The following is a 26,061-nucleotide window of genomic DNA, read 5'->3' as shown; positions in this document are numbered from 1 at the left end:
ATCTCCGACGCGACCTTCCGGATTCACGTGAGACGCGTTTTGCGCGCCTGACTGCGACGCGTCTCACCTCACCTGGAAACGTGCCCGCTGCCAAAACCTCACTTCTGAAGCCATTGTGCCCTCGAAACTCTCTCGTGCAAAAGGTGCAGCTGAGGAACTGGTTCTCGACCGGCTCTTAATGCTGTGAATGAGCTTGGCCGCCACAATCCCAGGGTTCCGAGACTTTTCGCTATTATGGGTGATCTGATGGACGGTGTGGATATCCACATCAGAGTCAATGGCCAGCGTCTCAAGGAATACGTTGATGAAGACGATGAGAATCCACCAAGGACTGTCGTCAAGTACATCGTCGCCGAATCAGGCGCCCACTTCACAGTCGCACACAAGTTCGACCACAGCTTTAAGTACCAGAATTATGACATCCTCCTGTCGGTCTATCTGGACGGCCATCGAGCTTACGACGCCGTACTCCACAAGGAAGACTTTCATACCTACGCTGAACGTCCCCATGGCGAGATAACAGCTTCAAGATCCTTCAAGGATGGGCGGTTCTGGGAGAGAAACTTCACTTTCGCCGAATTGGTGATTGGTAAGTGGTCGGCTATTGGCCTCTGCGTTCTGTAAAGTTAATTTCGACTAATTTTTGGTTCTTTATTCCAGATGAGAGTGGCGAGAAATTCAACGCGAACAAGAAGAAATCAATCGATGCATTAGGCGAGATTTCGGTCAAGCTATTCAGGGTCAAAGTCACTTCCACAGCGGAGCAGCCAAAGGGAGATGAAATGAAGGATTTTGAGAAGCAGAAGAGAGATGCCAAGGTGCCCGAAAAAGCCCTCAAGGGTCGCGCGGTCTCGCACCAGGCAAAGTAAATATTGCACCATTGCCTGCTACCTGATCCCAGAACTGACCAGTAATCACGCAGGCTGGGACAACTTCAAGCCGGTAGATCCTACAAATCAGTCACTACCCACAACATTGATCCGGAGCACGCGCCCTTGGCCCTGTACAGTTTTCGATACAGGTCGAAAGAGGCACTACAGAGCATGTACCTGATCCCCCGCACGCCTGAGCCGATACCTCTTGAGGATCGCCCAATCGAGGACCTGACTGCAGAGGAAATGAGGGAGCTGCTCCGCCGTCAGAAGGTGAGTCATCTGTACTTAGCACCATGGCACAAACTCATTGACACGACTTCAGGAGCAATTGGACAGAGCCACCACCATCAAAAAGGAGTCCCGAAACGAGACTACCCAGCTGAAGCGGGACTCAGGCTACCAAGGAAGTTGGGAAGATGGCGATGATCTTGCGATCACTGAAGACCGTCAAGCGAAGCGCCATAAGAAAAATTCCGAAATCGAAACCGTGGACCTTACTGGCGACTAGTGGGTGCATAAATCAGCTTGCACTCTGATGATATTTCATCGCGAGCTATGTTCCTACATCGGCAGAACTTACGAACATGGAAAGCTCAGCGTGCTACCGGGTACATCTTCATGAGCTCGCCCAGAAAGGCGACAGTGGAGACGCTTCCATCGCATGCGATACGGGGTTCTCTGACAAAGAGATGCCCCACAGCTAAGAGTCTTGCAGGCGTCAAAAGAGGGCCGAAAATCAAGAGCTTGATATACTAGGGACGCCGAAAAGCACGGATAGCTGATTCAGTGCGTCTCTCAATTGCTTTATTAAAAGATCGGAGATTTGATCATTCTACAGGAGAGGCGAAAGTACTTCAACTGGGCGTCATGGCTATTTGGTTTTTTCATTCGGACACAGAGTACTGGGCAGACCTAGATGAACGACAGGCGTCAGAGTGACAGGACACTTCGATATTAGCAAGTCTCTCAAGAGGAGTTAATGGCTTCAGATTCACAGAATGATAGTCAGAACTAATCATGGTCAATGAGCGAGGCTGTAGTCTCTTGCGTCTCATTTCATGCCAAATGCCCCAGTTTTGAAAGTGCATGTCTACCACGAGTAGCACTCAGCATGGACGAGGGTAGCCAAAATAGTTTGAGGTGCAATTGAAACGCCATTCGTAAGTTTGAAATTCCGCTCTGACCCTATCCATCAAACATACCTCCTACTTCTTCTTTCCCTGGACATGCTCGTCGTCCGCCCAACCGCCTACACCCCTCAAGTCCGCATCTTGTCGACGCCTGCGCTCCTCATCATCCCGCTCCCGAGGCCTCTCGCCACCACCAGCAGCAGCACCGGCAGCACTGCTCCTCCTCTGATTGAAGAGCCCTCCCCCTTCTCCCCCTCCGCTTCCTTGATTGCCGCTCGCAGAAGAGTAGCTAGCAGTCCTAGAGGACTCCTCCGCCGTCCTAGACCAACCCGAACTCGCGTTCGAGCTCGAGCCCGCCGTTGCCATGGTCGAGCTGGATGCATAACGCAGAGTGGGACTACGGTCGACGCGGTTCAGGGATTCTGTGTGGCGGGAAGAAGTTCCTGGAGACCTGGGTGGAGACCGGGGGTTTGAGACGGAATTGCGGCGAGTAGAGTTGCTTGAGTCGTTTTTGACATTGCCATCGTTGGGCGAGTGGGTAGAGTCACGCCGAGACTTCTCTATGTTTTGTCAGTAGGTAGAGATGGGATGGGATCAGTGTGGAGCGTTCGTACGTCCGTTCGATGACATGTTTGACTGGTTGTCCGGCTCTCAACGAAATTCGTGTCGCAGTCCAGTGATTCTGACAGCTGATGCTTTCTCTGCTGGGGGTGGCTTCTGCAGGATTATGGGGAGCAGTCTTTTATATCGCCCGCTGCCAACTGCTGATGTGTTTGATGGTCATGTTGTTTGCAGTACGGTGACATGGCAGCCCAAACGTCTCACTGACGCGCAGAGGGTCCAAGAGCATTCGTGCGCGGCTCTGATGCCAAGATGGCAGGCAACGGTACGTCTGCATTGTAGTTGGAGTGAAAAGCGAGCTGGTTCTGGAGTACTCCACTACAGGGATGGCTTCCGGTTGGGTACGGACGCAGCTTGTCCGGGCAAAAAGAAACAAAGGGCCTCACGGAAAGCGTGCCAGGGGGCTTGTCTTTCGGTTGGTTGAACGACGCAAAGAAACCTCTGCATGCACGACGGTGACGTTGAAAGTAAGAGGATTGGACGAAGATATGGGCATTGCTGGAAAGAAAGAGGGATGTCTACATTTCCGAGAAGATCTCACCGTGACTACAGCCTCATTGTACTTGCGAAGACATGCAAGCGCCAGGGTCTTCTAGGATCGCAATTCACAAAAGTCATAACAGCGGATGTACTAGTGTACCATCCGCGAGCGCCACAGCCGATGAACCGCTGCCAGTCAAAAGATTACCGGGTGGTTGGGTCAGGCTTCATCTGTTCATCGTCCCAAACATGCGGGCCGTTCTCGTTGGATAATACCAGCATGAGACGGGGAAGCAGATGCTGCGGGCCGGAGCGAGGCGAAGGATGTATTCCTGTTGGCTAGTGAGTACAAGAACATGTGGATGAGAAAATTGTGAGCCAGGGTCCGTTTGAGATTGCTGGCCGCATCGACAAGCGATCTACAGATTGCCGGGCGACAACGCATTCGTGAGATACGTGGAACGGGTAAGCGTGCAATCAGAGACGTTAGGTATCGATACAAGGCTGACCATACAGGGGGCCCGGGGAAAGCGGACAAGGCCTCGCTTCTGCGTAAGCAGAGGATTCCGAGAAACAAAAGGCCAAAGCGCATTTTGGTAGGCGCTGCGGCTGCCTACCATGGCAGAAATAACGAAGTCAGGGCAGGAAGATGGCCATTCTGATCGGAACACAGATCCGCTGTCCCACGCATCACCTCTGATGAGCGTCTGGCCGGCAACAACACGCCTCGTGGACTGTGGACCCGCTCGTTTCAATTCTTGAAATAATGACGTAAAGGGTTGCGCCTCCGAAGCTCTTTCATCTGGCACTTCAGGAATGTCCAACCATAGTGTGGACTGCTTCTAGTCTTTGCTCGGCAATCCCATTCATGGAAGGTCCTGGTCCTGGTGGATTCCCCGTTTGCTTTCGATATCTTTTGTGCTTGCCTGTCCAATGAAGTAGCGAGTTTTTGTCCGCTACGAGCCAATGACGATCTCCGCAATTCTCTTTCCCTTGTCGCCGCCCAAGTAGTCCGCACCCTCTGCAGACTGCTTCCCGTCGGAAGCTTCCTCAAAGTCCAGCTCCGCAGCAGCTTCAAATCCCCTTACAACCGTCTCTTCATCCACCTTGACACCAGATTCCACCAGCGCTCTTATCACTCCCGCCACTCTTGCAATCTCTCTTCGCGTCTCCACCTCGATGTCGTCGTTCTGGCTGGAGTACACCTCCTTCGATACGCTCTCCTCGATCCGGGTAATGCTGACATTCGTTTCCGGAGGCTGCACGTGTTTCGATATCCAGATGTATCCATTGACGCCAAGGATGATGTCAATTTCTCCACCGCGCGACGTCGTGAGCGTGAAGACTTGGCGTCTAGACCGAGCAACACCTCCACGCTGACCGCCGCCACCTCCAGTTCCTGTCAGCGACAGAAAGTATCCATTCCGCAACTTTCCGTACTTCAAACTGCGCGTGTGTAGCGAAGCGGTCCCGTCTCCATGAATGCTCTGAACCTCGGCCACAAGCAGATCGCCTTCGGTGAAAAATGTCCGTATGTTGAGCTCGTCCACGGCAGTACGTTTCCGAAGGATACCTCCAGGGAGGTTGATTGCGGACAAGGGCAGACCGGCCAGTTGGGGTGCTGCAATGTCCACGCGCCAGCGTCGCGACTGCACTTCGACAATCCGACCCACGACAAGGTCACCAATTTCGGGGATATATCTTGCGCGCAAAGGGGTGATAGAAAGGAGCTTGTTCGTCTTGAGGACGGTGCCGGCGACAGTCGAGAGGATTTCGGTGCTTCCGTCAGGTACGTAGGTTCCGTGACCTCTAATCCGCTGTCAGAACTCATCTGTGCAAAGTTCGACAACAGCCTCACCTCATCCATTGCGGATCATCTGTCACAACCTCTCCAGGAGTGACAATGTCTTTTCTTGCGCGCTTTGACGCCCTGCTAGTTGCCTCCATGTCGACGTCACCATCAGAATCGAATTCCTCGCCATCATCTGCGGTAGATGGCCGAGGATAAGCAGGCACAGAAGCTGCGGGCGGGAGAATTGTAATCGGCATCTTGTCGCAAAAACTTTGGGCGTAGAGGAGCAGCTGGTAAACGGCACAAAGCTCAAGGTAGAGCAACAGGCCCTCGTCGTTTGGCGGACACTTTTCGAGAGAATGACGCTAAAGACGGGCCGAATATTAGCCGGTTTGTGCACGGTCCGCTCAGGTCCGCGTGTTAGTGCTACTCCACTGGCGTCCATGTTTTGGCTCAAACCATCCCGCTTCATCACCTTCAGCAATATCCAGTGTCGTTCATTTTGCGTTTTTGCTCGAGCGCGCATTGCGGCGCGTTGCTTTGAATGCCGCTTGGGCTCTGATTTCTCTCTCAATTCGCTCATTCCCTCATTGGTAAACCATTATCCTCCCGCGTGACCGTTTGCTCTTTTTCTCCAGTCGTTCAGTTAATGCCGGTAAAATGCAGAATTCTTCAGAAGAAGTTACTGTCGGTCATCTCTCAGTTTTCCACCTGGTCAACGTGCTTACAGCATGGAGGACAACGACACAAACTCTGGCCGGCCGGCGCTTCATCGCAACCCGGACAGTGGCGACGTCTTGACCGGCAGCGAGCGCAACAATTTCACGGGCCTTGCCGGCGACTGGGCTCGAGCTCTTGCTGCCAACTTGTCTCAAACTGAAAATGACATGCCAAACTACTACCTCAAAGATCCTTTCGGCTTGGTAACGACTAGCTTCATCCACTCAATGCAGGTTGGCACCGGCGAGAGCATCTTTGAGCAGACCCTCAGTCGCATTGAGAACGCGCGCTTTGAAGTCATCTTCGTCACATGCTTCTGGGCCAAGTCATCTTCGCTTGACAAACTGTCAAAGTCGTTGAAGGCGCTGTCCAGCAAGTCCCTCCGCAACTCCAATCAAGGCTCGTCCAAGATTCGCGTACGCATTGGCTTTTCCTCCCGTTCAATTTGTCAGAAATTGCTTCACACCAACTCCGTCGAAGGACACGTCTACAGCCCGTCAGAATGGTCTACGAAACTTGGCCTTCCTGATCAGAGCGAACTTACCGGCTTGGATCTCGAAATCAAAAGCATCTTCGTCAAGCCCTTTTCGGTCATGCATCCCAAGTTTGTCATCATCGACCGCCAGCTGGTATTTCTGCCTAGCTGCAACGTCTCTTGGGAAAACTGGTTTGAGGGCTGTCTTGCCATGTCTGGACCCATCGTCGGCAACTTTGTCCAGTTCTGGTACAAGTTCTGGAACCGAGACCGCGGAGGTCTCCCCGCAATCGGCTCTCACGTCACTGAAGATGTGCCCGCCATGGCTCTCCATCGACGTTTGAGTGTTGTTCAAGAGACACCTGTGTGGATGTCCTACTTCACAAACAGCATTGGAGTCGAGATCCCGACCGTGTTCCTCCCCTCGCCACACCACGCCAACCCTAGATTCCAGCCGATTCCCGGTCTCAAGGCCCCGCGACCTCCGACGACCCCGCTCAACGTCTTTTTGGAGAAGTTGTTTGAGAGAGCCAATTTCGAGATCTACATTCAGACGCCCAATCTCACATGTCCGGTCGTGCTTGAGGCTCTCTTGGCCGCCCTGGACCGTGGCGTCGATGTCTGCATTTTGACAAGCGAGCGCTTGATGGTACTGGAGCAGCTTGGCACCGCGGCAACCACCACCTCCAGGGAAATGAAGAAGCTCGTCAGGAAGTATCAAAAGTTACTCAAGTTGGCGGGACCCACCGAAGTGGAGAACGGCGGCACGGCCAACCACCAGCCCGGAAGACTGTCAATCAACTACTTCGAACCCCCTGCCGATGCTGATGCCGCAGGCCCGGTGCAGTCACATCTCAAGTTGACCATGGTCGACGAGGAATTTGTGGTGTTGGGCAGTGGCAACATGGACAGAGCCAGCTGGTACACGAGCCAGGAGCTCGGCGTGGCCTTTTGGTCTTCAGAAGTTGCAGCCGACATTCAACGTCTTGTCAAAGCCAACATGGTCCGAAGCACCAAGATCTTCTACCCCAAGCCTAGGAGGTAAGGACGACGAAAGATTTTGCAGCATGGACGGCGTTTACGGCAACAATACCCCTCGACGAAGCTACGACAACGGTTTTTTGCTTGCTGATTTTCCACGCGACATGAGTTGGCACTAATGTGTAATGATTTTCGGTCAGAATGCTGGCTTTGGCTCCAGGCTTTCCGACCGACAACGAAAGGGATGATGATGGGGACGGAGTATTGGGCAAGCGATGGGTTCTTGGTCTATTGTCGTGGCCCCGTCGTCTTCTGGTGGGATGTCAGCGGCTACTCAAAGCAGTACTGGAGAGGTTCCAGTTTCACAGGTCACGCAGCTGGTCGCCGCTAGTGGAATGGCGCGATGGAAATTCTCGGTAGCGAATGACAGTCAAATTCAAGGTTTTACAAGATCCATCACGCACTCGGTGTGCTCCATGAATTCCCGCGCCTATCAACATTGCAGAAGTCGAGGAGTGAAGAAAGGCCATGCAAATAAGACCAGAGAAGGGCAGAAACTGTCGTGTCCAAATGTCGCACAAGCCGATTGATGGGATTCGCGAGCGATCGAGCAGATCTGATGGAGCGGCCAAGGTATTGGTGCGGCTATGAGGTGGTGGGGAAATCAAGAAACGCGTCTTTTTAGCATGCAGAAACAAAATACGATAAGCAGCCCGGCAACTTGTGCGACGTGGGCGTGAGGGCCAAAAAATCTCTCATGTAGAGTTAGGTTGGCGTGTGACCTTGGATGCTGAAGCTCTTGCCCTTGCTGCTGGCCTGCGACTCAGTGAGCGGTGAGAGCATCGACGTCAGAGTGCGGGCACGGCAGCTTGCCCTGCTCTACTCGAAGTCACCACTCGGGCACTCTCCAAGCAAATTCTGCTGGGCACGACAATCTTGCTTGTGTCTGTAACCAGGTGCCAGTCACTCTGCATCTTGCCTTGCGGTAACCCCCCGCCCGTTCCTAAGCCAGCCAGGCCCCCAGCAAATCGTCCCCAGGCTCTTGCGCTGCTGCCGGTCACGCCAGTGCCCGACTTCTTGTCTTCTTTACAACCTCTCTGCTGCTCACCACAACTTTTGTCTCTCTTACTCGAACAAATCTTTGCGTTGCCGGATTCGTACTCGAACTGCTACCAGCCTCTTCCGACCTCCGACGCCTTGATCTCCAAACCACAGCTGTCAGCGCTAGTCGCCCACAGCTCACTCCACCACCATTCCAATCCCCAACCACAACCATAGACAATGACGCGGAGAATCGTCTATGGCATTGCCCTTTGGGCGACCGTTGCTGGTACGCATCAAGATCCCATTCACGCCCTTCATCTCTAAACGCCGCTACTTTGCTTGGCTCGAAACATGTTTAATCGAGACGTCATGGCAGCTTGCGTCACTTGTTCGTATGGTCGCTAACTCCAAGCGCTCAACGGCGCGCCTCGAACAGTCGTAGCAATGACCATCGCGTCCATTGTGAAGCCCAACTGGCTCGCATACGAAGTTGAAGGCGTAGGTTTCCGTCCCAATGTCCACCGCGGGCGTCTCCAACCAGGCACCCTGCACATTTCATACACTCACTGACACCATTTCCTCAGCATGGCAAGCACGCGAAACCGGTCAAGATATCGTACGGTCTACACTCACGCTGCGACAGCGTTTCCGGCACCTGCAACGACTTTCCGGAATATGAAGACTGCCATGGAGACAACTGGAGCTTTTGCAGCCGCTGGCGGAGCGTTGGCTTCCTCATGAGCTTTTCCGTCATCATACAGTTGGCTGCCATCATCGGTTACGGCGTCGTTATCATCGGCGGCAAGCAAAAGCGTGACAAAGGCTGGAAGGTTGTCTCTGGCCTCATGATTATTGCTGGCATCGTGCAGTGCGCCGCCATGTCCATTGTGGTACGTCGAGACTTATTCCCATGGCCCCTCACTACCCTCATCTCCTCTCACAATATCCGCAAACCCGGAATTGGTCTTCCAATCGGTTGTCGTTGGATTCGCGAGTAAGAAATCAGCAAGCTGACCGGTGGCAAAGGCGTTTTTGTACGACAACGACGAGCGCTTCTTCCCGCCCGGCTGGCGCCTTGACAGCTCTTTCATCCTGAACACGGTTTCGTGGTGCTTCAGTCTGATGATTGCTACGGGCCTCATCGCCGCCGCTATTGTCCTCCCCGAAGAAGGCGACTACGAATTGATACCCGAAGGCCGCATGTGATCGCCAGCTATCTAACTAATAAGTCGTTGTCATCTCGTCGCCGCTGTCGTCCTACCGATACCGCGTCTCCTGCTGCCGCCACTGCTGCAGCCGCTGCTTATGATAATGGTGTTGCCCCGCTTTCCACCTGCGCCCGCCGCTCTCCCCTCACCAAGTCTGCACCAATTCGTCTTTAATATCAGAGGAGCAGCACGAATCGTTGCGCGCAATTCTAGAGTATCGTCAAACCCCTGCCGCCGATCAAGTCTTTTCAGCCTTGTCTGGATATGCGGCGGGGCGGGACAGCCCCTCTGGAAGCGAGCATAGCGATACGAAAACGTGGCGTGGCGTAGCGAGGTGCGCGTGGCGCTGAGAGCAATGTCTGTCTGGACACGACGACGCCATGTCGACGACGTTTTCCTTTGAATCCTCATCATGCTGCCATTTCTGCGTTTCTACAGAGAATCGGCCATTTTGGCGTCCAGGCTTTCTTCATCAACTTTGCTCCCTTCCCCCCTTTCCCTTCCATTACACCTGTCCACACGTGTGCGCGCACGTGTGTTTGACCACTTTGTAGGTAGTGCTCTGGTTAACTGTTTGATACGGAGTGTCATTGCCTGGCGTGGCCTGGTGGGGAGTAAGTGTTTTGAATCGTATATACTTAATAGACGACGGAGGTACCGAGATGGTATCTTGTAGGTATGGATTGATGGAATCGCGAATCATTTGTTGATCAAGTTTCGAAGTGCCTGCATTGTGCAAAGAAGGCTCCAGCGAGCAGGTGCAATGTCGTCGTTGTATGATTAATGAGAGACGCTGACTTCAATGCATGGCTTCTTGGTTATCCTCCAGCCCTGAGAGCACATCAAGAGCCCCCTCCAACGAGAGCTGTGGTCGTTAGACTCGCCGTGTGGATCGCATCGTGGCTCCAGCTCCTCCAGCTCCCGCGATTTTCCCCATCCGTGCGGCGCTGGCTGGGCGCCAGGCTGGCAGTCAGGCTGTGCGAGGCTTGGCCGCTTATCAAGGGCATATGTCGGCGAGATGATGCACAATACGAAGGTCCTTTGCGCAAGCAGTGTCAGGGGTTGACACTTCGTGACCGGGGAAGGCGGTGCGTTTTGGCACGGTGAGAAACGGGAACAGGCCGATGGGGATGAGTGGGATGGGATAATACAAATGGAAGAAGTGGAGCGAAGACAGAGTGATTTGCTTTTGAGTGTTTGGATGGGTAATATACATGATGTTGGCATGCCATCAGAGGAGTGGTAGCCCTTCTTTTCTCTTCCGATTTCCAATAGGTTGGATTCGATAGGTACGAAGTTGAGAGGATGTCGTTGGGAGACTAATGTAATTGGTGTGTCCTTTATGCGTCTCTTTTGTTGACACTTCAAGGAGTTTTCAAGTCAAGTGCTCTGAGGCCGACAAGTCCGCGTGAAGCACCAGGGGTCGAGTCGAAGTTGGGAGTGGAGATATAGATGAATCATGTCGCCTTCTTGCCATGCTCTGGCCTGTGGTCGATCATTTCATGTACCACCTGTAGGCGCCGATGGACAAGCAGAGAAGGGCGGTAGTGTTGATGCTTCCCCGGCGGAGGACGCTTTCCCATCGGGCCATTTTGCGGCCTTTGGCAAGCTCCTTGTGCAGTTGCTCGTGTCCTTTGATGTAGGTATAGACTCCGAGACCAACAAAGACACCGGTTCCTGATTGAGTCCTTAGTATGAGTAGTTGAGCGCGTCAGAGTGGTTCGATAGGAAATGTGAAGAAATCTAGGTAGCCTAGATGGGTGGGATGCGAGGACGAGTAGAAATAGGAAAAAGGCTGAAATTGAGCTACTCGCAAAAATTGCTTGCAGGATAGATATTTGCAAATGATCCAGAAGTAGAATATACAAACATACCCATTAGTCTGCACCATGAGCAGTCGGCGTGTGCTTCCATCTTCTCTTGCCTCTTCTTTTCTTTCAACTCGACCGGTGACATGAGCGCCTCGTCCTTGACTTCGTCCTTCGCCATTTTCGTCCGGAACAAATCTCACTGAGAAGACTGAAAAGAATGAGGTGCTGGAATCTGTAAGATCGAAGATGGAATGGTAGATTGACGGTGTTGGACGATCACGCTCCGGCGAACCACAGAATGAAGTGCAACACGCACGGCACGAGCCATCCGCCCGCGGGCCCACCACCAGGGTCCCGCGTCATCGCGTTACCGTAAACTTGGCCGTCTTTCACCCATCCTCTATTCCTTCGAAGCTGTCCCAGCACCTTTGCTCTCGCTGTCGTATGGGCAGTCAGCTGTGAAAGTACCTCAGAATCAGCCATGAGCCAAGTGGAAGCTCTCTACATCTTTGATGAGCACAAGTCAGTCCAGCTTTACACCTCACCACCACACTCACCACCACAATGCGCCTGGCCTTCGCAGTCATTTGAGATTGGAAAATTGGCCGCTGACATGACCTAGCAATCTCATACTCGAGCACGTCTATTGCGCGCGACCTCCCTCTGCTAGCGTGCTCCTCCCGCTGTACCTTGCGCATCCAGATCCTCGACCGTCTCTGATATATCTCCCGTCGACCAATCCACCTACTCTCGTCCACAGCATCATCCAAGACCGCTTGCTCTTCTTATCACCCTCCTCCGTCGATACCGAGCCTCTCCTCGTCCTAGAATTCCTCCACCGAGTCGCCGATGCGATAGAAGATTTCCTAGGCTCGCCGCTGCTGGCGAGCAGAATAGAAGCCCATTACGATGTCGTCGCGCAGCTGTTGGGAGAAATGTGCGATGCGGGGATCATAGCGAATACGGAGAACAATGCTTTGCGGGATTCAGTCGAGGCTCCAAGCTTTATGAAGAACTTGTTGGGCAACGTCGGATTGCCAAGGTATATACGCCACAATCAATCTTTCCTACAAGTTGGCAAGTAATTGTAATAAGGTGCTGACGGACTGCTGAAGCTCATCACCCTCTCTCTCTGGCTCCGGACGTTCCGCCCTCACACCTCCTGGAACCTCTCCCACCGCCTCTCCCGTTCCATGGCGACGAACAAATGTACGGCACACGAGCAACGAACTCTACGTAGATCTAGTCGAGACCCTTTCCGTAACCATGTCGCCATCCGGTCGCCCAATTTCAGCTTTCGCAAATGGCTCCATCGCTTTCACTGCCAAGGTGTCTGGAGTCCCCGACCTCGTTCTTCGAATTGAAGCTCCTGGTGGCGTGGGCAACGTTGTTTCACTCCCAGTGTTCCACCCATGCGTGCGCCTCGCCCGCTGGCGCGAACGGCCAGGGGAGATGAGCTTCGTTCCACCAGACGGGCGCTTCGTGCTTGCGGGTTACGAAGTCGATCTACTCGGACCAGATTACCTCCTGAACCCAGCCAACCTCAAACCTGGCAGCAGCAGTGCCGCAAACCTGAACATCCCAGCCACTTGCGAAGTCAAGACGAGTTTGGGATCAACTGGCGCTGAATTTGAAGTTCGCCTGCAGCTATCATCGCGCTTCAGGTCATCAGGGACCAGTGGCGGCATCTCCTCTGCAAGCTCTGGTCGACCAGGGGCAGGCCTAGGAGCGCGGACAGGCAGCGGCTTTGGCATTGGAGGCTCGCACTCAGGCACGTCAGCTGCGCCGCAACTGAGCGATGTCGTTGTTCGTGTACCGTTACCGCGTGGTGTACGGAATCTTTCGGAGCTGCGGCCCTCCCGCGGCGAAGTTCAGTACGCTCCAGGCGACTCGTCGCTCGAATGGCGCGTTCCCACCAAAGATGTCTCCGCCTTGCTGCAACTCGGCATGGGCGCCAGCGCAACACTACGCTGCAGCGTCGTCGGTGCCCTGGACGAGGACGAAGAGTTGGACGGCGGGGCTGGGGACAATGTGCTCAGCGTAAACCGCTATGACTACGACGAGGGCGGCGCCGCCTCACCCATCCCAGCTGCAGATGCAGGGTATCAATCCAACTCGCTGGAACCCACCAACGGCGGTAGCGGACATGGCAGCGGCGGCATCAGCCGGACACGCTCGCCTGAGATGGACGCTAAAGCGGAGAAGAAGAGACGCGCAAACCGGCTGTTGATGCCAAGCAGTGCATCACTCAGTTTCCAGGTTAAGGGCTGGCTGGCGAGTGGAGTCAAGGTTGAAAGTCTCAATTTGGATCATCGGAAGAGCAGGGGGCTAGGAGCTGGTGTACAGCCATACAAGGGGGTCAAGTACTTGACGGCTAGTAAGGACGGAGTTGAGGTCAGATGTTAGCGGAACAGTGTAGAAAGACTTGGGCTCAGACTCATTGGGTAGAAAATCGCGCAAAAGATCAAACACAGCTTTCTTCCCCCCTATGTCAAGCTGGGTTTGTATTGTACATTATTGTAGACCAATGGGAGACATCGCATTTGCAAAACCATGATTTTTGCCTAAGGGAGAAAGGTTCGCGTCTCACATGATTCTGTTGATGCTCGCTTTGGTGAAGAGAAAAACAGTGCAAGAGTGGGTATGAATTGATGCACTTGGAGGATGTCAAGAATCCTTCTTTCTCGTTTGCATCGGGCCGGGCTGCTCTATAGTACAACCCAACCGTCTCAAATCCGGATCCATAGACTCCCCAACTTATCTACGCCTGCCATTGTCGCCGTGTCGAAGTTGTCGAAGGACTTAGTTCTGTCCCAGGGCCTTGGCGCGCTCCTCCTCAATCTTGGAGTAGAAAGCGTCACGGTGACGGACGGTGGGGACGTGGTAGCCTGGTTTCGACGTCAATCCCGTTGCACTTGAAGCAAGAGGCTGGACAGGTGAACAAGCTTCTACGTACCGTACCACCAGAAGTAGCCCATGGAGGTGCCGAGACCTGTAGGGAAGCTCCTGTTAGTAATTCTGATCTGCGAATTGGCGAAGACTCGCGCGGCCAGGGCTTCGGGGCGGCTTGAAAAGCGGTCCAACGGATGCGATTGACGGTTTTCGAAATGTGAAGCGCGCGTTTGAGAGGCTTCTACGCACCAAAGGCGAGGGAAAGGTCGAGGACGAGGCCTCTGCGGAGCATCTGGAAGGGAGCCAAGTCAGCTTTGCACGTCGCGGAAGCGCCGGTTGCACTGGCGCAAAGGAGGCACCTACGCCGGTGATGGGCTTAATGGCCATGGTGACGGCGGGTTTTCGAGTGGAGTGGGTGTTTGCGACAGAGGTAGCGTCTTGGATGGTGGTCTGACGGGCGTCATGCATGTCCGCTGAATCGAAGAAGCGGCAGCGGGCGCCAAGCCTTTCGGAGCGTCTCCGCCGAGCCATGCCGATTCCAGCGCCGACGGGACCAACGCGGGCGGGCGGCTGGAGTACCTTGGTTTACGCAACACCAGACTTCAGCATCACCAACTCCCATGACCTCGCGTCCCCCATTCTAACACCACGACCACGCCGAGGCCCCAATCTCTCCCCTCCACCCGCGATGATGCCCGGTCTGCGATATCCTGAAGCTTCACAACACAACTATGCCGCCGGCATTAAACGATCAGCCTCCGACTTTGACGCCCATGACTCCCAAATAGCAAAGCGACGGCGCATAGTGCACCATATCAAACACAAACAGCCGTGGGAGGTGGACCCGACGCTCACGCCTCAGGACGAGAAGGTGTTTGGCAGTCAGATGTTGCGCGCAATCTCACTCACGCTGGGCGCCGTTGGTTTTGACGGCGCAATGCCCTCTGCCTTGGAAATGTTCAGAGGGCAAATTGAAGAATGTACGGCCATTGCTTTTCTTTGCGCCTGAGGACTTCGGTGGGCTAATATTCCGCAGTCATGCTGCACTTCCTCGCCGACGTGAGAGCCTCCATGCAACTCGCCCGCCGCACCACTCCACTCCCAGGAGACTTCGCCCTCGCCCTCGCGCATACAGGCTACACATCTTCCGACCTCGAACCTCAGCTACATCTACAAATTCCGCCAGAAGTTACCCAGCCGCCGTTACCACCGCCCCCTCGGGCAGAGTCGCCTCCACCCAAGCTAGAAGAATTGTTAGGCAAGGAGCTGTCTGGTGTTAGCGAAAAGGCAACACGCCCGTGGATTCCAGGTCATTTACCCGCCTTCCCGAGTAGGCATACATGGCAGTCGACCCCGCAATACCCCAATCGCGAAACAGATCCGTGGAAAATACGCGAACGAGCCGCACAGGAAGGCATACTGGCAGAGCAGGCGTTGAGGAAGCTGATGGCGGCCGGTCGAGGTGGCGCGGCAAAGCGACCAAGGATTACAGCCAACAGTGACGCCGCCAAGGAGAAATCGGCCATACCACAGGCCAGCGAGGTTTGGGAGGAAGCCATGAAGGAAGTCATGCAAGAGGAGGCGGCGAAAAGCAAATTTTCAAGAGGGTTTGAGATGGACTCACTTGACCCATTCAACACGGAAATGAATGCTTCAGGACGGGTGAAGGAGGATGAGAATAATGCGGTGGTGGACGCTGGACTGCTGGTCAATTATGACCAAAAGTACTGGAGGAAGGGCGCACAGGCGGGGGCATGGAGATGATTTCCTTGGAGAAGGGCAAGATCTCGCTCATGGGAAAGCGAGGGCTCTGGCGCCATATTGGGCTATGGGCATGGGAGCAGATGTTCATGAGTGTGTTCAGGAACCGTAGGCCAACGCGCCTGCTTGACGATATCACGATGGTCGTCAGAAGTATGACCTCTACCTTGGATGAGCCGCGTCAAGCCTTGTCAGGGGAAAACAGTCTGAGGGGTCATCCATCTAAAAGGCATCTGGTTCAGAGACATGCTAGCAGAGGCGGAGGGGCCAGTCCTGCCGTGTTAGCGAAATTATACCCCTGCTGTTTTTTGTGATTGAAGCGATGAGAAAATGAAGCTATCACTATTTTATCTTGATTTGTATTCTTTATGCATGCTACTCTGTGACGTCGGTCATCCGCAATTGCTGAGCTGCCAGTGCGAGCAGCAGACAGACCTCTGCTTCACCACCGCGACTCCAAATACTCCCACGACGTCGTCTCGACCGTCAACCCATTTGCGCACCTACAGCTCGGCCACGCGTCAGTTCAATTCTCGAGAAGTCTTCAAGCAGCAGGGACGCGACAACGTACTTTCGGAACAACCTGACGAGCGGCTTGCACTTGACCACGGAGCCGCTACCGCGCCTTTCGGGCCAGCAGTCATACTGCACCATCTCCATCAACTTGCACTTCTCCAGGTCGACCCCGCCCTTGCGATAGCGGCCGTCGGTTTTGTACTGCACGCGCGCCTCCAACTCTTCTGGGTGGAAGTGCTCGATTGGTGGTGCCATTGCTTCAGTCCGTGTGTTGTCAAGTTGTCTCGCCGCCGCCGCCGCCGCAGCCTTTGCCGACGCCCGTCTGCCTCATCAGTCAGCCACTTACTCGCGAGGCCATGCGCTGGATTCTGAGACCTGAAGAGCTGGGAATGGGAGCGCACAGGTAGCAGCCGTGACTGGAAAGGAAAGGGTCCGCACTGCTGCAGGAGGGCGATGAGCGCGGAGGACCTGGGTCGGAGGTTGCTGGGAGAGGTTGAGGAAGCGGGCTTGGATGAGGTTGGTCTTTCGTGTTTAATATTCTTCTCCAATGTCCCCTTTTGCAAACCAAATTCCAACATAACTTAAGCTAATATTCTAATCAAGATTCTCAAATCTGTAAAGTCTCTGGCGGAGCCGGAAATCTCGTCGCGTTTCGGAATTCCGCCGCTGGACAGCCTGCTCGGAGTTTTTGAACAACATGCTGCATCGCTCGCGGCTCAGCGAAAGCCACCAACTTCCCCATCTGTGGAACGGAAATCGAAGCAAACACAGAAAGATAGCCTGAATACTCGGACGCCGGTCATTGAGCTCACCTCCCTGGGTCCTGGCGCTGGAAAGACTCATCTGCTCTACCTAATCACCGCCCTTGCCATCCTCCCAGAAGCACATGGAGGCATTGAGATTCAAGGTCGAAGCAGCGCAGTCATTTTCATTGACGCAGATGGGCGATTTTCGGTCGAGCGCCTCGTCCAAGTAATGAAGTCCCACATGGGCCAGCGCATCCAACAGCACAATCGCAAGACGACCTCCAACGAAGCCGGACCAGAAGTACATGAAGTGGCCATCGACGAGACGGAACAGACCTCTATAATATCCCACGCCCTTGATCACGTCCATATCCTCCAGCCGCAATCCTATGCCGCTCTCATCTCGACGCTGACCCAACTCCCAACCTACCTATTCGACGCCTCGGCGCACAAATCTTTCCATCGGCCTCTGCACTCAATCATCCTCGACAGCGCCAGCGCCTTCTTCCACCCGCTCAAAGCAGCTGAAGAGCATGCCAGCATCCCTCAAGCGCAATACAATGGCCCAGCAATTGCCAGCACCACTATCGCCAGCAACACAACGTCTGAAGCCTACGCCGCCCTCGTCCGCGAACTGCGCAGCCTCCAACGACAGTTACACTGCGCCGTCATCACGACCACGAGCTCGCTGTCCGTCTCCAAGCTCGACGGCGGCAACTCGCCCTTTCCGACGCTCCGTCCGCTCCTCCCGCCTGCCTTTACCTCTTTTGCAACAGTCCGGCTTGCGGTAACGAGGGAGATCGTGCCTGCATTCCCCCCGGCGATGAGTGTGCAGGAAGCACTAAGAGAGAGGGCGCAGAGGCAGGCTGTTGTAGAACAGGGCCGCGTCAGGGTTTCGGTCGATGGATGGGGTGCTGATGGGTGGGCGAGGGAGGTCAGGGAGGGTGTAGCAGGCATGACTGATAGAGGTGCGTGGGGGATGCGGATTACGAAGGATGGAGTGGTAGTGGGAAATGAGGAGAGAGATGAAACAGAGCATGTTTAAAGCGTCAAAGGTTCTTGAAGAGTGGTTGTGATGTCTTGTTTTGTTCCTATGTGCTTATGCATGACTCGAGTCTGAACAGGAAGAGTGGCGATGTGATTACAGACCAATTTACAAAGTCCATGAAGTGTAATGGGGTATCTTGGAGAATATGACAGCGCAAATAGAACTTAGACGACGCTTGAGGCTGTTGCGCTTCCGTGGGCACTCAAGAAATGGTGCAAACAACAACACGCGGGCGCTCAGACGCTAAGAGGGAAATTCAAAGTCTCCTGCTCGAAAGAACAGCTGATGAAATGGAGATTGATTTTCGTCTTCGGTATTTAGGTCTTCGGTATTTAGGTCTCCGGTTGCAATCGTCGTAACGGAAGTTTCCGCTCTCGCAAAGGCTCTCAGAACAAAAAGTTGGCACCAGCCTTCGGGTCTTTTTTTGCCGCCTTTACGTTCGCAGGCTTCTTCAACATCTCCAGCATGATGAGTGCAGAAGCAACGCTGACATTCAAGCTGTCAACGCCAACATCCAGAGTCTGGACTCCTCGGACTCCGACCTGGTAGTGAGCCCTGGTTTTCAGCTTTGCGTCTATGCCTGAGTGCTCTCCACCCATCATGAGAATCGTTGGATGACGAGCAAGAGGATTGTGGTTGTACACCGGGATGTTTGGAAGCGTTCGACGGAAGCTGACGAGCGGCGACGTGTTCTTTGCGTCAAGGGCCGCTGGTGTAATATCTTCCGTAAAGGAGAGATTTTCAGCAAGTGGTGGAGGTGCTTCGGCCGCATAAACACGCCATCCGTTGTTGCCGCTATCGCTGAGGAATTTGAATGGGTTGGGGATTTGCAGGATTCGCGTTGCCTCAGTGGCCCCGGCAGATGCCTTGATGACCACTGGATCATCGACCGAAGCGGTGTTTCGGGTCGCCATTGCTATGGCATCAACCCCCAGGTAATGTGCTGATCTTATTATGGCACCAAGGTTTCCAGAATCGGTGATGTTGTGCAAGAAGAGTACGATGGGATATCTCCACCCATGGCTTTCGAAACGTATTCGATCGTCAGTGCCGTTGATCATCTTTTGCTCGGGGCTCTGGCCTCTGAGTTGCGCGATAAACCAAGGTTTGAGACGGGTGACAGGACCGAAATGTTCGACTGGCTTGAATGGTAGAGGCGAGGTCTCGAGAACAATACCCTTGGGATGGTCATTGGAGGATCGCCACGACTGCTGCCAGACAGCTTTTACTTACATTGTGAGGTCTGTCTTCGCTAATTTTATCCATGACGCGCAAGAAATCATCATCGACCTGTTTGATCTGGACTGTCTGGCCTTGTTCAGAAGCCAGAGCAAGTATCGTATCTTGCTCTTTTTGCTCGTTCTCTTTTTGTAGGGGGGAAGAAGCTCGTCTTCTTGCTCTTGGATGGTAATACAGCTTATAAATTCTTCTTTGCTTCGCCTTCAGAGCTGCAAGAACACTTGAATAGCCGTAGATAAACTTGGAGGCGGCCGTGGTGTGCGGGACAGAGACAGAACCATAGGTCCCTTCTGATTTGTCCTGGATTCGAGACTTTCGGTCATCTACAACCAGTTAGTCAAGTTCGAGGTTATTTGTAGAAACCGTTTCTGACCCTGCCCACTTTCTGTGCTCTCATACTCCCCATCGTCTTTAGATCTCGCTGCCTTTTGTTTTGCTTCGTACGCGGATATTCGGGACTTCATATTGCGGGACTTCATTTTGTCCCCGCGAATGCCATGATGAATGGCGGATATGGTGGTTATGGATCGGTTTGCGGTTCGTTGGGTGCGCAAGAGACACGAGGCACAGAGTCCTGGCCATGATCGAATAGTCGTCAGGACAGTTGGAGGCATCGCAATGCTTTTGGTAAGTGTGGGGCTTTTCCCGCGACGAAAGCGCGATGGTAGATTCGCGCCCACGCTCACCGCCTTCGGCGACTGGGATTACCTACGCTGGAGCTCCCCGCCAAACCGCGGCGACGCGTCCCCGTAATTCGGTACAGTTCGTACGCGCCTCAACCAAACTTTACGGACTGCGATCCAAACCAAGAATCCGCATGATCCGTCCGCCGTCGCTCTCGCTTGTTATTTCCTCGCGCCTTTCTGGAATTTCCTACGAACGCACCTACTGCGAAACCACCATCGGCCGCATCGCGACTTGCTGATGCTCGTCTCGGATACATGAAGTCGCGCTGTCGCGACCTTCGATAGCCTCCCCGGCCTTTCACGATCGTTCAGGCGCAGAGCAACGACTTCCGCATACATAGAAATCTGCCATCATGGACGACGAGTCCGACATCGAAATCATAGATCCACGCTCTTCTACCCACAGCAGGATGACCACTTCGCGCAATCAGCATGTGCCGTGGGACATCCACCGCGTATCCGTCGTTCCGTCGCCTTTGCTCAATAAGGATGAATATGAGTGGGACGAAAGATTGGAGAGGGTCGAGAAGGTCTTGCGAGAGGTGGAGGATGTGGATGAGGTTCAGTATGTTGTGCGATTCGGCGATGCGCATACAGAGACCGTAAGTGGCATCGCACCTACTCACTGCTACCGTCCTCCTTGCGACCATGTGAATGCTCCGAGCAACCACTCTGAAGCCTCTCTTTTCTTTTCACTTCACAGCAACAGTCTACCCACAACCTCTTTCTTGATCTGAACTTTCCAACCTCCGCCAACTAATCTAACTTGATCTACCCTCAGGTCCCGTTTCATAATCTTATCCAATTGAACAACGGAAACTCAGCACTTGAGCAATTTCAACAGCAGGGTGACCTTGACACTAGTGCGGACGAGTTGAACGACAGTGGCGACGACATGAGGCTGCGGCTTCGGGTCAGTGACCCAGACTCAGAAGATGACTTCACCTCGGATCAGGAAGTGAGGAGATCCACACGTCAACAGAACAACCGCGGCCTGCGATACACCAGCGGAGACTTCCCCAGCTCCTCATCTGAAGATGAGCCCATCGACGAGGAATCGGATAGCGACACGCCGGCCTTGTCACTGCGTCGAAGCACTCGCCGTGTGGCCCAACCCAAAAAGCAAGCAGCCTCGAAGTCCCGAGTCACCAGGCAGTCACGTCGCCAGATCACCATCTCAGATAGCTCAGAGTCTGAAAGCGATTCGGACTCAGACGGCATTCCGCGCCTTCGTTCGGACGTCGTCCCCAGGAAGCGCAAGCGGAGCCCGCGCGGCAATGCTCCCTCGAAGATGCCTCGATTGGGCACGCGGCGCTCGGATCGTACCACGAGGCACCAGGATAATATGGAGGATCCAGGTCTGGATGATGATCTGTATCGCAAAGAGGAGCCCGCACGTCCGGCCGCGCCAAAAGCCTCTGGGGCTAAAGAAAGCTTCAAGCAGCTCCCGCGTACAGATCCCTTCCGCCTTCGTCACATTCAGCAATGTGATACCTGCGGAGATGGACCAACTGTCGGATCACTCATCTACTGTCAGGGCTGCCAGCTTTCGTACCACAAGGGCTGCATTGGACATCGTAATGGACGAGAGCACCTAGCCACGAAGGTTGCGAAAGAAGAGTTTGTGCTTCAATGCCGTCGATGCATCAACGCTCACAAGAAGCGCGACATTCTCGCACCTGACCTTGACAAGTGTCAAGTTTGTCGACAGCCTGGCACAGCATGTCGACCATTCCGTCAGCGCAAGACTGCCATGCAAGAGCAAAAGGAGCGTGAGGACAACGCTGGGGAAGATCCGATCACTACACTTCCTGAAGGTGTTGTCAACAACCCATTCAACGTCCTTTTCCGCTGCGTGTCATGCTGGAGGGCCTATCACTTTCATCATCTACCACCCAAGACAGCTCATCACATGGACGTTGATGAGGAAGAGCATGAGACTTCTGAGCGCCGATTCGCAGAGTATTCACAATCGTGGAAGTGCAAAGACTGCATTGAGATGCCGGCCAAAGTTGGAGGCATTATTGCCTGGAAGCCAACCGATGAGGAGTCCTTCATCCCAGGGTCCGCTTGTGAGAATGTCGAAGAGGACGACAAGGCTTACCTGATCAAGTGGGAAAAGCTTTCATATTTCCGAGCTGCCTGGATGCCAGGAGCGTGGACATGGGGAGTCACTGCAGCCAGCATGAGGAAAGCCTTCTTCAAAAGAGAGCAAGGCCCGAAGATGAGGACCGAGGATGCCATCCCCGAAGAATTCCTCCGAATCGACATCGTTCTTGATGTTAAGTACACCAATGTGATCGACGTCCGCACGGAGGAAATCGACAAGGCAAGAATTAAGGAGGTGGACGAGGCACTCATCAAGTATAAGGGTCTCGGCTACGAGGATGCTGTGTGGGAGAAAGTCCCCACGCCCGAAGATGATGATCGCTGGCTTGATTTTGTCACTGCCTACAATGACTGGGTCCTTGGTCGCTACACCCACGTTCCTAAAAAGTCCCCGCTCCAAGCGCGCATCGAGAAGGCCCGGTCTCAACCTTTTACGAAACTCGAAAAGCAAAAGCAGCCAGACAATTTGCAGTCTGGTATGGAGCTAATGAAGTACCAAATCGACGGACTCAATTGGCTCTACTATCAATGGTACTCCAAGAAGAACGGCATCCTGGCTGACGAAATGGGTCTTGGAAAGACCATCCAAATCATCGCCTTCCTTGCAACCTTGATCCAGGATCACAATTGTTTCCCATTTCTGGTAGTCGTCCCGAACTCCACCTGCGCCAACTGGAGACGCGAGATCAAGCAGTGGGCGCCGTCTCTTAGGGTTGTTACGTACTTCGGCTCCGCAATGGCTCGGAACATGGCATTTCAGTATGAAATGTTCCCCGAGAATAGCAAAGATCTTCGTTGCCACATTGTGGTGACCTCTTATGAGGCCGCCGCTGATGACTCATGCAAGAAGTTCTTCAAGGGCGTTTCTTGGGCCGGGTTGGTTGTCGATGAAGGCCAGCGCCTCAAGAGCGATAAGAGCATCCTCTACAACGCACTCAATGGACTCAAGGTTCCATTCAGGGTCTTGCTGACCGGCACGCCTCTGCAAAACAATGCAAGAGAACTCTTCAATCTGCTTCAGTTCCTAGACGACTCCATCGACGCCACCCAGTTGGAACAGGAGTACGAGGAAATGACAAACGAGAAGATCAGGCAACTTCATGACTTGATTCGCCCGTTCATCTTGCGGAGGACGAAAGCCCAGGTGCTCACATTCCTGCCCCCAATGGCACAGATCATTGTCCCTATATCGATGAGCGTTCTTCAGAAGGAACTCTACAAGTCCATCCTGGCCAAGAATCCGGAGTTGCTCAAACTTCTTTTCTCGGCCAACAGGGATCTTCAAATCAAAGAGCGATCGAGTCTGAACAACATTCTCATGCAGCTTCGCAAATGTCTGTGCCATCCTTTCGTCTACAGCCAGGAAATCGAGGAGCGCACAGACGTGGCAGCAGTGTCACATCGTAACCTAGTCGAGGCCTCAGCAAAACTGCAGTTCCTCGAGCTTATGCTGCCCAAGCTCAAGGCTGCCGGACACCGAGTCCTCATCTTCAGTCAATTCTTGGACATGCTCAACATGATTGAAGACTTCTTGGACGGCATGGAAATGGGTTACGGTCGACTGGATGGCACCATTGGCTCTCTTGAGAAGCAAAAGCGCATCGATGAATTCAATGCTCCTGGTTCCCCGCTTTTTGCATTCCTGCTTTCCACTCGCGCTGGTGGCGTCGGAATCAACCTCGCTACTGCCGATACCGTCATCATTCTGGACCCAGACTTCAATCCGCATCAGGATATCCAAGCACTCTCCCGGGCGCACCGAATTGGCCAAAAGAACAAGGTCCTCTGCTTCCAGCTGATGACTCGCGCCAGTGTGGAAGAAAGAATCGTCCAGATTGGTCGGAAGAAAATGGCTTTGGATCATGTAGTGGTCGAGTCGATGGACGCTGATGATTTAGAGGAGAAGGACGTGCAGTCGATTCTCAAGCACGGTGCTGCGGAGCTTTTTGCGGAAGACAATTCTGGCCATGACATCAAGTACGACGAAGCATCGATCGAAAAGTTGCTCGACCGGAGCCAGATCGAAGAGTCAAGAACCGGTGCAGATGCCTCTGCTGAGAGCCAGTTCAGCTTTGCTCGTGTCTGGGCGAATGATTCAGGGTCGTTGCAAGACGCTCTGGATGACAACGGAGAGGAGGAGGCTCCCCCTGACCCCTCTGTTTGGGACAAAATTCTGCAAGATCGCGCCAAAGTTGCAGCTGCGGAGGCAGCCAAGAAGGACGAGACCTTTGGGCGCGGCAAACGCGCACGCGGGGTAGGAGATGTTCAAAAATCCAATCTTCATCTTTTACTGACATGTCACAGAACTATGACTACAAGGACGCGGTCGACGATGCCGCAGAGGACCAACCTCCCCCCAAGACTGACAACAAGCGCCGCCGCAAGAAGCAACCCAACGAGAGCGATACGGACTTCCAAGCCGATGACTCGGACGACGAGAGCATCCCGCCGGAAGAGCAACAGCCAGAGGATGCTCTTGATCTTGCCTCAAGTTCTCAGAACAATAAAATTAGTGGCATCGCTGCTGGTCCAGAGCGAAAGTTGTTGACGACTAGTAAGTTGGTCATAGTTATTGATTGAGTTGCTTTTCGCTCTGAGCAGCCTTGGTTCATGTCATTGCGACTATTATTCTAACCCATGGCAGCAGTCAAGAAGCGAGTCGAGCGAAAGCCATTCGAGCGCGCCGCCGATCCTCAGTTCCCCCCTGTTCATCCATCTCACCTTGCAGCCCCTCCAGGCTATACTCGTCACTGTGTAGCCTGCCAGCGATCCCACCACATTGGCGCATGTCCGCTTAAGATTGCTGGTCCTGAGTTTTGCAATCTATGTGGCCTGGCGCATTTCGGAATAGCCCGGTCATGTCCGCACATCAACTCGGAAACTCAAGTGCGCGAGATGCTTAATGCTCTCAAGCACAGCCCTGAGCCACGCCACATTGTTGAAGCAGCCACAAAGTATCTCCGCGGAGTCAAAGGCACGTTGGTCCAAAAGAAGAAACAGCAAGCAGAGAAGCGCGCAGCCCTGGCACAGAATGCTTCTGCCATCAACACCAATGGACACATGAGTAATCCTCATAGACACGCAAACAACCATCAAGGACACACGAATAATCCTCCCCATGGACACATTAGTGCATACCAGAACCCGAATGCGAATGACCCAAACACTTGGGGAAGAGGATTGCTGGTCCCCTCGCAATCGGCAAACCAACAGTCCGCGAGCCCCTACCGGCCCTCCATGTCTGGTCACGACCCACGAGTTCAGCCAGCCCCTGGAGCTCAGCAAACCTCTGATGATGGAGCCGTTGCGGCCGCTTTGACTGGTTATCTTCATGCGCAGGACAAGCCCCCTGCCACCACTTGATATGCTTTCTTCATCATTTCCTTGCTTTCCAACCCCTTCTCTGCACATATTCTATTTTTTTTTTTTTTTTTGCTCCAGGTTCCCACAGCACGGTTTTTGGGTGGGTCACGGTGGATCGACTTAGATCGCGGCATCATGAATAAGGTGCCCTTTTTTGCTCACTTTTTGCTTTTGGGCGTTTCCCTTGGTTATTCCCCACATTTCCCTCTGAAGCACTCAAGCTAGCTTGCGAGCGCTAACTTGACATGCGGCATGGTGGCTCACCTGCGCGCTGGAGTTGGAGGTGGTGATTTGGCCACGGCGTCGGTTGGCGAGGCATCTAATATCTCACAAAAGTTCAATTGCGAATCAGATAGACACGAAGATCAATCAATAGTGACTCATACCTTCTGGTCCTTGGTGTGAAATGAATTCAGCAGAGATCCCGTTGTACTAGCTCATTGCTGCTCCGCGTATCAAGACAGCCGCGCAACTTCTCTAGAGTTCAAATGCTTCTTTATCTCCAGAATCCTAATTAGTGCATGGCCTTCAGCACCAATTTATTGGCCCGTCGTTCGTGTCAAC

The 26,061-nt window shown here is 53.7% G+C and overlaps 13 protein-coding genes across 13 annotated transcripts; 7 read left to right on the top strand and 6 right to left on the bottom strand.

Moving 5' to 3' along the window:
* Positions 1–234: 234 nt before the first annotated feature.
* Positions 235–1,383, top strand: BKA78DRAFT_349994 (uncharacterized protein; the record flags this gene model as incomplete). Its single annotated transcript, XM_066890902.1, has 4 exons — positions 235–589; positions 661–865; positions 923–1,145; positions 1,198–1,383. 4 exons carry the CDS (start codon positions 235–237, stop codon positions 1,381–1,383), a joined length of 969 nt encoding a protein of 322 aa, XP_066747921.1.
* A 616-nt stretch (positions 1,384–1,999) lies between these two features.
* BKA78DRAFT_306226 (uncharacterized protein) lies at positions 2,000–2,835 on the bottom strand. Its single transcript, XM_066887759.1, has 2 exons — positions 2,620–2,835; positions 2,000–2,565 (listed from the first exon to the last, which is right to left on the bottom strand). The coding sequence occupies exons 1-2, from the start codon at positions 2,633–2,635 to the stop codon at positions 2,081–2,083; spliced, it is 501 nt and encodes a 166-aa protein (XP_066747920.1). The 5' UTR covers positions 2,636–2,835; the 3' UTR covers positions 2,000–2,080.
* Positions 2,836–4,062: 1,227 nt separating this feature from the next.
* On the bottom strand, positions 4,063–5,155 carry BKA78DRAFT_349992 (uncharacterized protein; the record flags this gene model as incomplete). The annotated part of the gene is made up of 2 exons (XM_066890901.1): positions 4,063–4,915; positions 4,965–5,155. 2 exons carry the CDS (start codon positions 5,153–5,155, stop codon positions 4,063–4,065), a joined length of 1,044 nt encoding a protein of 347 aa, XP_066747919.1.
* Positions 5,156–5,362: 207 nt separating this feature from the next.
* BKA78DRAFT_306221 (uncharacterized protein) lies at positions 5,363–7,526 on the top strand. Its single transcript, XM_066887758.1, has one exon. The coding sequence runs from the start codon at positions 5,630–5,632 to the stop codon at positions 7,136–7,138; it is 1,509 nt and encodes a 502-aa protein (XP_066747918.1). The 5' UTR covers positions 5,363–5,629; the 3' UTR covers positions 7,139–7,526.
* Positions 7,527–8,191: 665 nt separating this feature from the next.
* On the top strand, positions 8,192–9,339 carry BKA78DRAFT_79885 (uncharacterized protein). Its single transcript, XM_066893761.1, has 4 exons — positions 8,192–8,404; positions 8,555–8,616; positions 8,703–9,008; positions 9,145–9,339. Exons 1-4 carry the CDS (start codon positions 8,356–8,358, stop codon positions 9,322–9,324), a joined length of 597 nt encoding a protein of 198 aa, XP_066747917.1. The 5' UTR covers positions 8,192–8,355; the 3' UTR covers positions 9,325–9,339.
* A 1,348-nt stretch (positions 9,340–10,687) lies between these two features.
* Positions 10,688–11,452, bottom strand: BKA78DRAFT_79941 (uncharacterized protein). Its single transcript, XM_066893763.1, has 2 exons — positions 11,201–11,452; positions 10,688–11,003 (listed from the first exon to the last, which is right to left on the bottom strand). The coding sequence occupies exons 1-2, from the start codon at positions 11,313–11,315 to the stop codon at positions 10,822–10,824; spliced, it is 297 nt and encodes a 98-aa protein (XP_066747916.1). The 5' UTR covers positions 11,316–11,452; the 3' UTR covers positions 10,688–10,821.
* Positions 11,181–13,640, top strand: BKA78DRAFT_79907 (Adaptor complexes medium subunit family-domain-containing protein). The gene is made up of 3 exons (XM_066893762.1): positions 11,181–11,659; positions 11,760–12,179; positions 12,253–13,640. Exons 1-3 carry the CDS (start codon positions 11,619–11,621, stop codon positions 13,541–13,543), a joined length of 1,752 nt encoding a protein of 583 aa, XP_066747915.1. The 5' UTR covers positions 11,181–11,618; the 3' UTR covers positions 13,544–13,640.
* Positions 13,641–13,939: 299 nt separating this feature from the next.
* On the bottom strand, positions 13,940–14,416 carry BKA78DRAFT_349988 (cytochrome c oxidase family protein-like protein; the record flags this gene model as incomplete). The annotated part of the gene is made up of 4 exons (XM_066890900.1): positions 13,940–14,025; positions 14,094–14,129; positions 14,279–14,321; positions 14,393–14,416. The coding sequence occupies 4 exons, from the start codon at positions 14,414–14,416 to the stop codon at positions 13,940–13,942; spliced, it is 189 nt and encodes a 62-aa protein (XP_066747914.1).
* A 193-nt stretch (positions 14,417–14,609) lies between these two features.
* Positions 14,610–16,129, top strand: BKA78DRAFT_306211 (transcription factor TFIID complex subunit 8 C-term-domain-containing protein). Its single transcript, XM_066887757.1, has 2 exons — positions 14,610–15,009; positions 15,066–16,129. The coding sequence occupies exons 1-2, from the start codon at positions 14,718–14,720 to the stop codon at positions 15,791–15,793; spliced, it is 1,020 nt and encodes a 339-aa protein (XP_066747913.1). The 5' UTR covers positions 14,610–14,717; the 3' UTR covers positions 15,794–16,129.
* BKA78DRAFT_306209 (uncharacterized protein) lies at positions 16,130–16,805 on the bottom strand. The gene is made up of 3 exons (XM_066887756.1): positions 16,682–16,805; positions 16,362–16,628; positions 16,130–16,293 (listed from the first exon to the last, which is right to left on the bottom strand). Exons 2-3 carry the CDS (start codon positions 16,559–16,561, stop codon positions 16,233–16,235), a joined length of 261 nt encoding a protein of 86 aa, XP_066747912.1. The 5' UTR covers positions 16,562–16,628; positions 16,682–16,805; the 3' UTR covers positions 16,130–16,232.
* On the top strand, positions 16,661–18,292 carry BKA78DRAFT_79857 (uncharacterized protein). The gene is made up of 2 exons (XM_066893760.1): positions 16,661–16,822; positions 16,910–18,292. Exons 1-2 carry the CDS (start codon positions 16,760–16,762, stop codon positions 18,095–18,097), a joined length of 1,251 nt encoding a protein of 416 aa, XP_066747911.1. The 5' UTR covers positions 16,661–16,759; the 3' UTR covers positions 18,098–18,292.
* A 194-nt stretch (positions 18,293–18,486) lies between these two features.
* On the bottom strand, positions 18,487–19,968 carry BKA78DRAFT_341098 (Alpha/beta knot methyltransferase; the record flags this gene model as incomplete). The annotated part of the gene is made up of 3 exons (XM_066890337.1): positions 19,713–19,968; positions 19,334–19,662; positions 18,487–19,308 (listed from the first exon to the last, which is right to left on the bottom strand). Exons 1-3 carry the CDS (start codon positions 19,951–19,953, stop codon positions 18,487–18,489), a joined length of 1,392 nt encoding a protein of 463 aa, XP_066747910.1. The 5' UTR covers positions 19,954–19,968.
* Positions 19,969–20,378: 410 nt separating this feature from the next.
* BKA78DRAFT_365194 (PHD/FYVE-zinc-finger like domain-containing protein) lies at positions 20,379–25,877 on the top strand (the record flags this gene model as incomplete). The annotated part of the gene is made up of 4 exons (XM_066892541.1): positions 20,379–20,627; positions 20,807–24,388; positions 24,439–24,688; positions 24,779–25,877. The coding sequence occupies 4 exons, from the start codon at positions 20,379–20,381 to the stop codon at positions 25,495–25,497; spliced, it is 4,800 nt and encodes a 1,599-aa protein (XP_066747909.1). The 3' UTR covers positions 25,498–25,877.
* Positions 25,878–26,061: the final 184 nt, after the last annotated feature.

The sequence above is a fragment of the Phyllosticta capitalensis genome, assembly GCF_038381095.1.
Source record: "Phyllosticta capitalensis strain CBS 128856 chromosome Unknown BKA78scaffold_2, whole genome shotgun sequence".
Taxonomy (NCBI): domain Eukaryota; kingdom Fungi; phylum Ascomycota; class Dothideomycetes; order Botryosphaeriales; family Phyllostictaceae; genus Phyllosticta; species Phyllosticta capitalensis.
This window is presented reverse-complemented; position numbering and strand designations above follow the sequence as displayed.